The 12317-nt window shown below is 37.5% G+C and overlaps 2 protein-coding genes across 2 annotated transcripts in view; one reads left to right on the top strand and one right to left on the bottom strand.

Moving 5' to 3' along the window:
• LOC129775151 (dynein axonemal heavy chain 8) overlaps positions 1-10393 on the top strand; it is a 48493-nt gene extending 38100 nt beyond the window's left edge. Inside the window, exons 13-15 of the mRNA XM_055779505.1 lie at positions 41-219; positions 9350-9895; positions 9959-10393. Coding sequence (XP_055635480.1) covers positions 41-219; positions 9350-9895; positions 9959-10084 — 851 coding nt within the window. The 3' untranslated portion in view covers positions 10085-10393. The remainder of the gene's footprint in view (positions 1-40; positions 220-9349; positions 9896-9958) is intronic.
• On the bottom strand, positions 10098-11548 carry LOC129775150 (derlin-1). Its single transcript, XM_055779503.1, has 5 exons — positions 11188-11548; positions 10924-11127; positions 10714-10862; positions 10540-10650; positions 10098-10468 (listed from the first exon to the last, which is right to left on the bottom strand). Exons 1-5 carry the CDS (start codon positions 11338-11340, stop codon positions 10318-10320), a joined length of 768 nt encoding a protein of 255 aa, XP_055635478.1. The 5' UTR covers positions 11341-11548; the 3' UTR covers positions 10098-10317.
• Between the last annotated feature and the right edge of the window lie 769 nt (positions 11549-12317).

The following is a 12317-nucleotide window of genomic DNA, read 5'->3' as shown; positions in this document are numbered from 1 at the left end:
TCGATGTAACCTTTTTATATTTAATTCACGATGTATGTAGAATCCGCCGGCGGTGGTGGCGAGACGCGTGAAGCAACCGTGGCACGACTAGTGAATGAAATGTTGGCGAAGGTTCCGGTGCCATATGATCAATTTGCTGTTAAGGAGCGACTGAAGATAATGGGCCATTTGGGATCCATGAACATTTTCCTGCGCCAAGAAATCGACAGAATTCAAAAGGTGAGTTTTGTTGACCGCATGTCGAAACAAGTTATTGAGAGTCCATAGTTATACCCATATTCTTTACCAACTATTATATTCAAGTGTTTATGGGTTTTCATTGATCTCTGTTACGTCGTGTTAGTTTCACATAATTGATGGGACGAGAAGTGGGCAATAAGAACATTCATAAAAACAATTTGAATTTTTTGCTCGATTTTCTAGACTGGACTTCTCATAAAAAACATTTAAGGGGGAAACCCTGGTATATTTGAAGATGTATTTTCCATTTTTTGAGTGCAGGAATAATGATTATTACGCTGTTGACAGCTGGATGCGTAGATGTTGTCTGAAAATCGATACCTTGCTGGGTGTATCGTTTCTGAAACAACGGGGTGTTGCAGAAAAGAATCCAATGAATATATTGAAACATTATGGCACTACCTAATGCGTTACATAGGGATTTTTAAAAATTCGAAAAATTGCCAAAATGCAGCCATTTTTTTTAAAAGGGATTAATTTTCATGAAAAATCGAAAAATTTAGATATCAAAAAAACGGCTTTAGATAATTCATTTTTACATGCTGAGAAAAATTCCAGCCAAATCGGTCGGGTAGATTTCGAGATAAAGATACCACCAACTAAAAACATGGTTTCGATAAAAACACGTTTGAAATTTCTTACAGCAATACTATATCCTTTGATGTGACCTCATACTTTTGGCTGTAACATTCCAACTGAATCAAATATCGAAAAATCCTTTCGAGACAACATTTCTGAGGGCATAACCTTCCCAAAAAAATGTAACAAAAAATCATTTTTTCGACCTTCGAGACCAGGGTTCCCTCCTCAGAAAATTGTTCATCCGTTTCCCATTCAGTTAGATGAATAAATGAAGTTTGATTGACGGACCGTATTTTTTTATAAATTGTTAGTAGACGAGTCTCCCGTGGCTCGATGCGGGTAATCATCCACTTTTCGGTCTGTCTAAACTTCAGTGAAAAACATTAAAAAACATTTGGCCGATTAATTCGAAAAACAGTATATTGAGTTGCAAGAAACTGTTTCGCGCAGTGTTCATCAAATTAAGAGCCCTGCACGCTGCAGGCTTTTTATCGGTCCATAACCTCAACTGGGAACTTTTTCAGAAGTGCTCACACCTGCTTCCGCGGTCTTCCCTGCAGTGACTATGACTTATCATACAGAATTTGGTAATGATGGTTGAAACCAAAATAATTGTCGTACGAATTTTAAAATAGAGGCCAAAATTCTTGAGAACAGAGATCGAAATGCTCGCCGTTTTCACCCACAGGGAAAAATAGCTGAGAATATAGGAGGCGAGAGAATGTTATACGCTCACTTCGATTCTCGCGAGAAACGCAAAGCCGTTTTCTATTTTTCTCTGAGTTATGATTGCCGAAAAATAGTTTCGTTTTCAGTGACTCCTTGATGCCGATAATGGTTTTTCACTTCTTCAGTACAGCTGAAAACATTGCATGAAAATATGCGACAATATTGGGTTTCATCGTGAAGTGAACATGAGATGGATTAATATTTGTACAATTCAGACGCTGTCCAAATGCAGATCATTTGGAAGCTGTTCTAACAGATTAACGTTGGTAAAGTTAGCTATGATTTTTCGCTCCATATTTTCAGTACCAAATGAGAGACGAAAAACCATTCTCGTTGAACTTCCGAGAACGAAATTTTCCACATCTTTCTCTCTGAAAAAGAATTTTCGGTGAAAACGAAGAGACGAAAATATCACCAATACACGGTTCATCGAAAACTAGATTGATTGATTGAATATTTATCGTGCATTCGAGCGAGGATTTCGATCTCTGCTTGAGAATGATGGATATCGATCTTATTTCGACTTTAGTTCAGCACTCTTTTGTAGTGTGGAAGAGAGTGCCAAAGTCGTAAACTCCGTCCGAAAATAGAGAACAAAGAGAATGTTTCGCTATTCTATGTAAATTTTTTTTCTGAAAATCTAAGCAAAAAATGTTCACATGGCCAAATGCCCTAAAAGTCAAGGACCAAAATTCTTCAATTGGTCGAATATGTGGCCAAAACTTTTGGAACAAATCTTTTGATGACAAGAAGATAAATTTGGCCTTGTGGCTACGAATCATGGGTAGAAGTCGTATTTGTAAACATTCGACGTACATTTCGCTGCCAGCTATACCAAACGTGCGGCCCGGTGCACCCTTTTGGTCGGTTTTAAATTATGTTGTATGCATAACAATAACGAAAACCTAAGAAATCATTACCAATTTTCCTGAGAGGTCACGTTTTCATAGCATACTAGCATCATAGCAAATGCAGCGTTCGTTCTACGAACTGTCATCCAGTCAGCAACCAGACGACGTCGAGGTTTTTCTAATGACCTTCATCAAGACCAAGAGTTTAGGTTAGTTTTCTAAATTGCCCTTTTTCAAGGCTAGAGATGAATGCACTGATAAATTTTGAAACCTCTATACAGGGCTGATTCGATTGTATACTGTTTTCGGTTTATTTTCACTGTATATAATCGAGTCAAAAAAAAGGTTTTTTAATCGTTTTTTATGCATATAATTTTCGTTTTTTGAATATAAAAGAAGAATTTGATTTTTGATTCATCCCCCTTAAGTCATAAAATACCTTTCTCATATAAAAAATTCGAATTCATTCGGGGGGTGATAGAGGATCATATTTAATGTAAAAAATCCTTCTACGCATATGTTCGATTTTCAACAATGGCAGAGCTATAGAATTTTCTGTTTGTTTCGGTCTCTGTTGCCTCAAACTGGCGCTAAATTCAAAAGTACGCTACAGAAGACGATTCTATTGCTTCCATTAGATAGATGAGAAAATTTAGTACAGGATATAGTTGTGAGACATTATAATTAGTGGATTTAAATAACATTTTGGAAGTGAAAAACTTCAAAGTTAGTAATTTTGAATGTGTTATTATTATTTTTTCCAAAAAATTCATATTGAACTTGAATGTTTCTATCAATTTAATTAAAGCTTTCTAACCGCTTTACAATTTGTTCTTTGACACTCAACTTCTATCTATCCTAATTTCGTTGCAATATCGATATGCACAATTCCTGATGAAAATTCAATCAAAATCTTCAAAATTCACGATTTCTACCCCAGTGTACATAAAAAAGCCACTTAAATTTCACCTTAACGTTGAGAGGTAATATTTTATCGTGAAACAAGCCATATGAAAAAAATATTTTTCTTTTAAACTGTATATAATCGAGTCCAAAATTGTATATAATCGAATCATATATAATCGAGTCCGACCTGTAGTTGAAATCATGATCATCATTATTTAAATCACAGTCTTACTCCAGCAGTCTTTCTCAATGTTGAAAATCAGACACAGCTGTTTTGCTCGGTAAAAATGAAGAATGGAAGATAAATATCGCACACAATGGGCCTGATCACGAACGTCACTTCACGGTGAAAACGAAGTGAATTGTTACATTATTACGGCTGTCACCGTGTGTGTAGAACCGAGAAGAGTTCATCCGTCGTGACAACTTTGATGAACTCGGTGTTATTATGAATACTACGATACTGTCATGTCACGGAGAAAAACAGGTATATTTGTCACTTGTGTTTTAGATGGTGAAAGCTAGTCACGTGGAATGAAGTAAGTTTAATTTCGTATTTAATTAGCTTTTTGCTAACATTTTGAATCTTGTCTTGTCTTGTTTAAGAAACAAAAGATAAACAAACAGCAATTTACCCGCCTGGTGGCATTTTTAGAACGACGTATCCAGAGGACGTCAATTTGTTTATTTGGATTCGGTAAATGTAGCTTCCGTAGGCCCATTGAAACATGGCGAAGGTCTACTTCCGACTGTCCTGAATGAATATAAATTTTTATTTCTATTTTTAGACTAAGAGAGTTGCAATACCATAAAATTGCAATGGAGGCCACTGGCCCAAATACGACCATTATGACTGATTATGTATAATATTGTTTTGATGATATTTTGAATATAAAATAATAACTGTAAAGTTTTTCCAACATTGCAGAGCTGGTTTTGACGTAGGACTACGTCTTTCATTTCTATACCGGGGTGTAAAATCAAAGTTTCGAAAACGAAAGCGTTACGCCGGAGACCGAGATTTTAAGCGTTAAAAGCTCCTAAACAACTAAACGAAATGGTATGATAAACACTTCATTCAAAAGATAAAATGTCTACGCGTTATATACTTGTTACTTTTTGATCCAAAAACTTGTTTCAATAGTCTTAAAATTGCTTTCAAAACAGGTTATTGAAATCACCAATCGGTATATAAGCGAGCGCCACTCGGAAATCCACTCAGTTATAATTGAACAGTGATTGGAGCATGGTGTCGCTGTTGTGGTGAAGCTAGCTTCGTTTATCATGAAAGCGCTGATGAACGGTGTCACCAAGAGCCTGTTTGTGCACCTTAGGCCAGAAGAGAATCCATCAGGAGGAGAGTGATGCCACAAACGGTTTCCCGGGAAGAGATCGGAGTAGCCGCCACACACACATACACGCGCGGAACTCTTCGTTTGGATGCCATTCAACATCGAGAAAATTCCGGAAAGATTCAATCGTTGCTGAGAAATAATCTGCCAGTTCCCCTGGGAACTGAAAAATACATTCATGCGAAAGAGTTCATTTTAATGTTTTCTATCCATGTAACACTGCGACCAAATATTTTTCAATCAAGTTAATATTAACAGGTGGTTATCGAGTTAGCATTAACCACTGGTGGGCTTCGAGTATTGAGAAAAATCTGGAAAGAACTAATCGTTGCTGAAATTTACTCTGCCAGTTCCCCTGGGAATTGAAAAATACATTGATGCGAAAGAGTTTATTCTAATGCTTTCTTTCCATATAACACTGCAACCAAATACATTTGGTTTTGTGATTTTTCAATCGATCCGAAAATTATTCTTCCCCATCAGTAGAAAATTTTCGTACCCAATATTGTATGCGCGCGCAACGGAAAATGTTTCGCATCGCGAAATTATATAATTTTCAATCGATTATTGCTCAGTCCCCGAAAATTTCAAACTCACAGAGTTCATTCCCCTCTATTCTGCCTTCCAAATTGCCATCGTAAGCCACACCTTCTCTCGATTCAATCACGCACAAAAAGCATACCTAAGTGATATTCTGGTGGTGAAACGCATTCATTTTTCACGAGGACATTGACAAGACAACATCGTTATTGAACGAGCTGAACGTGCTGGACGAGCTGGACGGCGAGGGATCAAGAGATGGCCTGACCTGACTTGAAACACATACAGTTTGTTTGGAACTGTGAGGGAGCGCAGAAAATCCGATCCATCAGAAGAAGAGAAAACGACCGAGAGAGTATCAGCACCGAAAAACAGTTCCGTTTGAGACATCGAAGCAGCCGCCACACACACACATATACGTACGGAACTTCTTTCGTTTGAATGCCATCCAGCATCGAGAAGATTCCGGAAGAATATTATCGTTGCTGAAAAATAATCTGCCAGTTCCCCTGGGAATTGAAAAATACATTCATGCGAAAGAGTTTATTTTATCGTTTTCTATCCATATAATACTACGACCAAATACAATTGGTTTTGTGATTTTTCAATCAAGTGTAATTAACAGGTGGTTATCGAGTTAGCATTAACCACTGGTGGTGGAAAGATATTGCTGCTGCAAAATAATCTGTCAGTTCCCATGCAAGCGAAAGAATTTATTTTAATGTTTTCTAACCATATAACACTGCGACCAAATACATTTGGTTCAGTGATTTTTCAATCATGTGCAATTAGCAGGAAAGCTTCTGGAAATTATTCTTCGTCACCAGTAGGATATTTTCGTATCCAATATTGGATGCACAAGACCTTGTACCTCCAACGTAACGCTCTCGTTTTCGAAGTCCCCCAAATATTCATTTATTCATTCATTCAGAATGGATTCTGATTCAACTTCAAACAAATGATCACTGGATCAACGATAGTCCTACGTCACCACTGCGGTTATACCATAGATATAACCCACTTCCAGTTTTTGTAATTCAAACATTCACAATTGGCGGGCTAGACCAGAATTAGGACGATCGTTATAACATTTTACGTAATAGATATTTTCAACGGTGTTGTTTTGAAGACATACTTTGAATGAAAGAATATTAAAAAAGTGATAAGTTTCAAACAAGGAAAAAATGAGTCTATCATTGCAAAGCATTCACAAGATACTGTTTTTAAATTCTTTTGCCTTAATTTTTAAAGTTCTTTTGCCTTAATTTTGATATTTGTCTAAAGAAAATCTGAATCACTTTCCTTGAAACCCATCAAATGTTTTCTATGAAGATTATGCTTCTGACCGACGCTGCTGACCAGTTTATGTTTAAATAATTAAATCAAACCTCATGTCCCGTATATCAAATTACACGAGAATGGGAAGGATAAGAGGATTAAACTTCAGAATCCCATATGGGAGTAGCTCAGATTATACTGATTGTGGATAAATTCGGGTTTGTTCTGAGATATAGAAGATATTAATATTCATCAAAATTGTAGAAACGGTTCATAAAAAATGATCCTAAATATTTCTAACTATTCAAACGAGTAAGACAGAGCTAATTACAAGAGTATGCGAGATTTCGATTATTAAACATAATAGTCATGTTTTATCTCTAGCGTAAAATTTAATTCCCATATGTTCAACAACTACATTATTTCCGAGTAACCAAGTATTCCTCATCATTTTTGAGCCAGCATTTGATTCAGCAAACTAATCATCGAGATATAATCGCAAACTTGTCATTCTAAAACATACGATTAATTAAATGGAATATTATCCCATACGCTGTATTAATTTTACCTACATATCGTTCAAACGTCTGAAATTATGCAACCGACACAACGTTCAAACACCCAACATTGTGCAACCATTATGTTCCTTATAAACGGTAATGAACACCTTCTCTTCACGGAGTTCATTTTCACACGCAACTGTCCGTGACAATTATGATAGACACAAAAAGATTAAGTGAAGTGTAAGTGACGTGAAAGCGTAGGTGCCAGTGATGTTCGTGATCGGGCCCAATGGTATAATTTTGATCGGTGGAAGTATCGCGTCGATTTTCATGCCGTCTGGTGGAGAGAGATTCTGCATTTTTGCACCACATTATTTCTGTAAGTTTAGAATTCCGAAGACGAGAGCTTTACGTTTGGGGAGCAAGAATTTAGGCGTTAATAGCTCTTTGCCGGCTGAACAAAATGGTATGACAATCACATTTGAAAGATGAAAAGTGTATAAGTGATGTTTGTTACTTATCGACCTAAAAACTTTCTTTCATAGCTCAAAAACTGCTTTGGAAGCAAACTATCGAAATCGCAAAAATCTACAAAAATCTAAAATTATAAAAAAATATTATTACGCTTGAAAGTTCATCATAGTCATCATTGGTCAGCTCGTTCATTGAAACTAGTCGGCTCACTTGAACGGCTCTTTTTTGAGCCGAGATTCTTTTGAACCGTTTTTAGCCGAAACTCTTTCAAAAAGCGACTCTTTTTTGAACCGCGGCTGTATTTTAAGTTTATTGTTGTGTTATTAATAGTGACAATTACCTATGTAGCAGATCGTAATGTGAGCGGTAAGAGGTTGGGATTACCGTCACATGATGATTGTTGCGTGGACATAGTAGCTAGAATAACACCCAAAAATGGTCAGTTGAGGGGCCCTGAATTATGAGCTCATGATCGTTCGCTTAGTAGCGGATACGCAACAAATTAGACTACGAAGACCCCCTAATGATGATATTTTGAATGAAAATGGCACGAAAAGGCCAATTTGGGAAACCCAAATTAGAGGAACTCTCCGTGGATGAAGTCTCTAGCATTAACAAAAACAACAACTTAAACTAATAAACACATTACACAGTCCCGTATTCCTATTTCTACAGAGTGCGTTCATGCACATTGATGATGCACTGGATGTGAGGGCAAAGATTACTTTTGCGAATTGACTAATCAGAACGCAGGAATTTCATTTAAATAATGCTTGGGATTTTTTAATTGTTCGATAATTAGTTTCATAAAAAATACTAGTTACTTCAATTATTATGAATTGCCCGAATCGATTGATGCAAAAATATCGTAAATACATCAGGAAATCATTGAACAATAAGCGTTTGAAATCGGACAAATTTTCGCGATGCGACCGATTTTCTCTTTTCAATTTGTATGCTTATGAAAAAAACAAAGCCAATCCTTCCGCTGGTCTCGTCTGAGGGTTCAGATGAAAATTACCTCCTGATCGCACCTGGTGAAATAATAAATCTGGGAAATGTATTTTTATTCTCCCAAAATTTAGGACAAGATATATTTAGTCAATATAAGCAATGCCTTACTGAAGCAGTTGCTGGAATTGATCTTTGAACATGATCTTTGATCTTTGGTGGATGAGTTGATGTGCCTAATGAAAGAATTCAGTTACATGAAAGCCCCCGGTTTTACAAAGCTTACTGAAATCCTAATCGATGCTGTAAGCTTAACTACTTCCCTCCAAGCTACTTTCTTGGCTGAATTCATCCCTATGGTGGAACCGGGAAAGATAATTACACCAGCATTACCTACCGACCCATCAGCTTGGTCTGTAGCCTCTCAAAGCTTTGAGGAAGCGATCCAAAGCCGAATACTTTTCAGCGCGTGTGAGAATTGCGTCTTCTCACACTTCTTGAGGGCTAGTTGGAGTCCGTAAGAAATAGTGCACAATCCATCAACTCACTCGAGTTTCCAACATCATCCAGTGAAACAAGACGAAGTTCAAGGCGAAAGACGTTAGATAACAGAGTTTCTCGATTTATTTTGGAAGCCACAGTTGTCACAGTTTGCGGAGAATACAACAATTTGTACAAGGGTCACATCATACGCCCCCTTACATCAACATTGCAGAGATGTTTGGATGCTCATGCAGAGTATTTCAAGACCCTGATTCTAGACAGATATCCGCTTTTTTAACAAAAGCACTTGACTTATAATGTAAGTCATTGTACATTTAAGCAAAATATGCAAATAAAGAATACATTTATCATGATTAGCATGATCAAACAAATAATTGCTCTGTGTGTTACGTTTCGATTCTTACATAACCATTTCTTTAAATCATTATCTTTTTGATAGATAATTCTTCTGGTTCGAGCGACCCTCAAGGATCTTCTCCTAGCAATCGATGGCATCATAATCATGAACGAACAGCTTCGCGACGCCCTAGATAACATCTACGATGCCCGAGTTCCCCAAGTATGGAAGCGGGGCAGCTGGGAGTCCGTTTCGCTTGGATTTTGGTTCACCGAGCTAATCGAGCGGAACAACCAATTCTACACGTGGTGCTTCAAGGGGCGCCCCAACATGTTTTGGATGACAGGATTCTTCAATCCTCAGGGTTTTCTGACGGCGATGCGACAAGAGGTTGCCCGAGCTCATAAAGGTTGGGCCTTGGACGTGGTGACGTTGCACAACGACGTGACAAAAATGCTGACGGAAGAGTGCAAACAACCTCCGGCCGAAGGAGTGTTCATTTACGGCCTATATTTGGATGGTGCAGGATGGGATCGTAAAAATAACCGATTGCAAGAATCTATCAACAAGGTACTTTATACGGCGATGCCAGTGATACATATTTATGCGATCAATTCAACGGCCCCGAAGGATCCGAAGCTGTATGAGGTAGGTGCAACCAAATAATTATTGACATAGAATGCGTTTCATAACCTTTTTCGTTCTCGGCAGTGCCCTGTATACAAGAAATCTAACAGAACTGATCTGAATTACATCACACCTCTTTGGCTACAAACTATTAAACCTCCCGAACATTGGATATTACGAGGCGTTGCTCTTTTATGTGATATTAAATAATTTGCTCACGAGCCATGATGTTATTAAATTGCTTATTATTTTACACATTTTTATATTCTTTTATGAGACATCAATCGCTTACATGATTCTTGTTTGTGAGAAATTTAGAGAAAAAAACAATGTCACGAAAAATACCCTTAAATAGTGCATGTATATACAATTGCATTGTGTTGAATTGCTAGTTCAGTTTTACTTCCATACATTACCGACCTCTCTCCAGCAAGTATCTCAGATTATTCACGACCGAGAACTTGACCCCGACCCCAGGCGTGTCTAAAACCAAAGCCATTGCCTTGCTGTTGTTGTTGGTTTGCCGCACGCTGTCCAACTGGAGGAACGCCGAAACCGTGCACACCACCGGTAACGTCCGGGAAGAACCGTTTGCTGTATTGGAGGGGGAATTTAAGAATGTCGCTTCCTAATAAAATACGTGAAAAAATGGACAATATGCTTACATGAACGCGGGTGTCTCGATTAAGCTCGGACCACCCAGCTCTTGTGGGTAAATGAACTTTAGGAAATAGTAAGCGTGACCAACCAAAATGCCAACAATAGAAAAAATGCTTCTGTAAGGAGAAAACATGTTATGTTTATGAATGCATTTTTTTATGCTGAAATTGTGAATTCACCCTGAGGAAAGAATCAGATTCATTCCCAACAGAACCCATGGAAGATACATCGCCTTGAAACGGGTTCCAAACCAAAAGTTGACGATAACATCTTTGTTCAGTTTACACCATACGTAAAGTACGGACAGCACCATAGGATCCATGAGAATCTGTAATCGAAACAACATTAGAAGTTCTCTGGATGAATTATCACATAACATGATAACATACCGGAAGTTCAATGAGCAATCCAATGATAACGCATAGAATCCAGTTGAAAAACAGCAGATAGAAATAATCACCGGGTTTCTGTTTGAAATGATCCGTCTCCAGACGAAGAGAGTAGTTATACAGAAAGAAACAGTTCAGCATAAAGTGAAATCCGGTTGATGGATTGAGTGGATAGTAGAAAACCGCAGTCATCGGTCGCCATAGCTAACGGGAAAAATAGAATCAATTAAACCAAAATTCATTCAAGCAGCCATCAAACCCTACCTGAAACTGTCTAAATAAAGAATACTGAGTCAGTATTAAATACCCAGGCGGCAGTATTCCAAATCGGGCCAACAGGCTGATTCCCACTGTAGCCGAAAGCCAAATCCGAGTAAAAATCGGAACCTGCTTGTACCATGTTTGTATATCACTCATTTTTCGTGGTTCGATTACTTGCTCGGGATGGGTCTCTGAGCGATAGGCGCTGTTTTTGAAGCTCGCAATAAAGCACGCAACAGATTTCAAGAAATCCTTCTAAAACACATCACTTTCTTTTCACTATTTCGCTAAATTTCATCGGAGTTTGTTTTGATTGAGCCTCCCGAATACGTGTTCGACAATGATACGCAAGAGCATTGAACATCTGTCAGGTTGACAGTTTACAGTTGTGAATTCGAGGAAGTACTAGAACGGTCGGTGGGTTTGTGTACAAGATGCATTGAATCTAATGCAACATATTCCTCCTATTCTGCACAGCGAATGATGTAGATGGCTCGAGCCACATTATTAAAAAAATCAAAGAAATAATGGAATTACATCTCAATAAAAATAAGGCAAATGACATATGGAAAAATAATAATTAATCAATGTTTTCAGTCATTTGTAAAAAAAAATGAAAGCAAGTTGGCTCTATAAGTAAACGCGGTTGGTTTCTGTTCCTTGATTTTCATTCATCAATGACAGAGGATATTTACAAAATTTAGACTGACCAAAAGTACCGTTTTGAACAGGACGGTAACGTTTTTCAATCAATTTTTATTGTACCGTCTGTTTATCAATTTGTACCGTATTTTGACTATGAAGAGAAAACAAATATGTGTTGCTGTAGTACGCGAATCTGGCCGTGCCTCAAACTATGGTTTCTTTTCATCAGAGATCGGCTAGTGATCTTTCAGACATTTGTCGGCCTTGTTGGAAGAGATAATGTTGCTGTAGTTGTTTTTGAATTTGACAATTTTATTAGAATTCTTCAACATGAAAGAGGAGAATGATGTTTGACTAGTGAGGTGTTAACTTTAGTTTTATATTAAAAATGTTTTTGACTCAGAACATTTGCCTTTCGATATTTTATCGGAAACTTCTTTAAATTTAACAAAGATTGATTTAGAGTAGTGGCGTGTTGGACTTATTGA

This window comes from Toxorhynchites rutilus, chromosome 3 (assembly GCF_029784135.1).
Source record: "Toxorhynchites rutilus septentrionalis strain SRP chromosome 3, ASM2978413v1, whole genome shotgun sequence".
NCBI classification, from domain to species: domain Eukaryota; kingdom Metazoa; phylum Arthropoda; class Insecta; order Diptera; family Culicidae; genus Toxorhynchites; species Toxorhynchites rutilus.
Note: the sequence above shows the minus strand (reverse complement) of the source record. Positions and strands in the feature narration are given on the sequence as shown.

Bases quoted from the DNA above. Each gene is read 5' to 3' on its own strand.
- LOC129775150 (XM_055779503.1), bottom strand. From the start codon at position 11,340: ATGAGTGATATACAAACATGGTACAAGCAGGTTCCGATTTTTACTCGG. The intron at 11,128-11,187 runs GTAGGGTTTGAT...TTTTCCCGTTAG, and splicing joins CTTTATTTAGACAGTTTCAG to CTATGGCGACCGATGACTGC. The intron at 10,651-10,713 runs GTGAATTCACAA...TTCTCCTTACAG, and splicing joins AATCTGATTCTTTCCTCAGG to AAGCATTTTTTCTATTGTTG.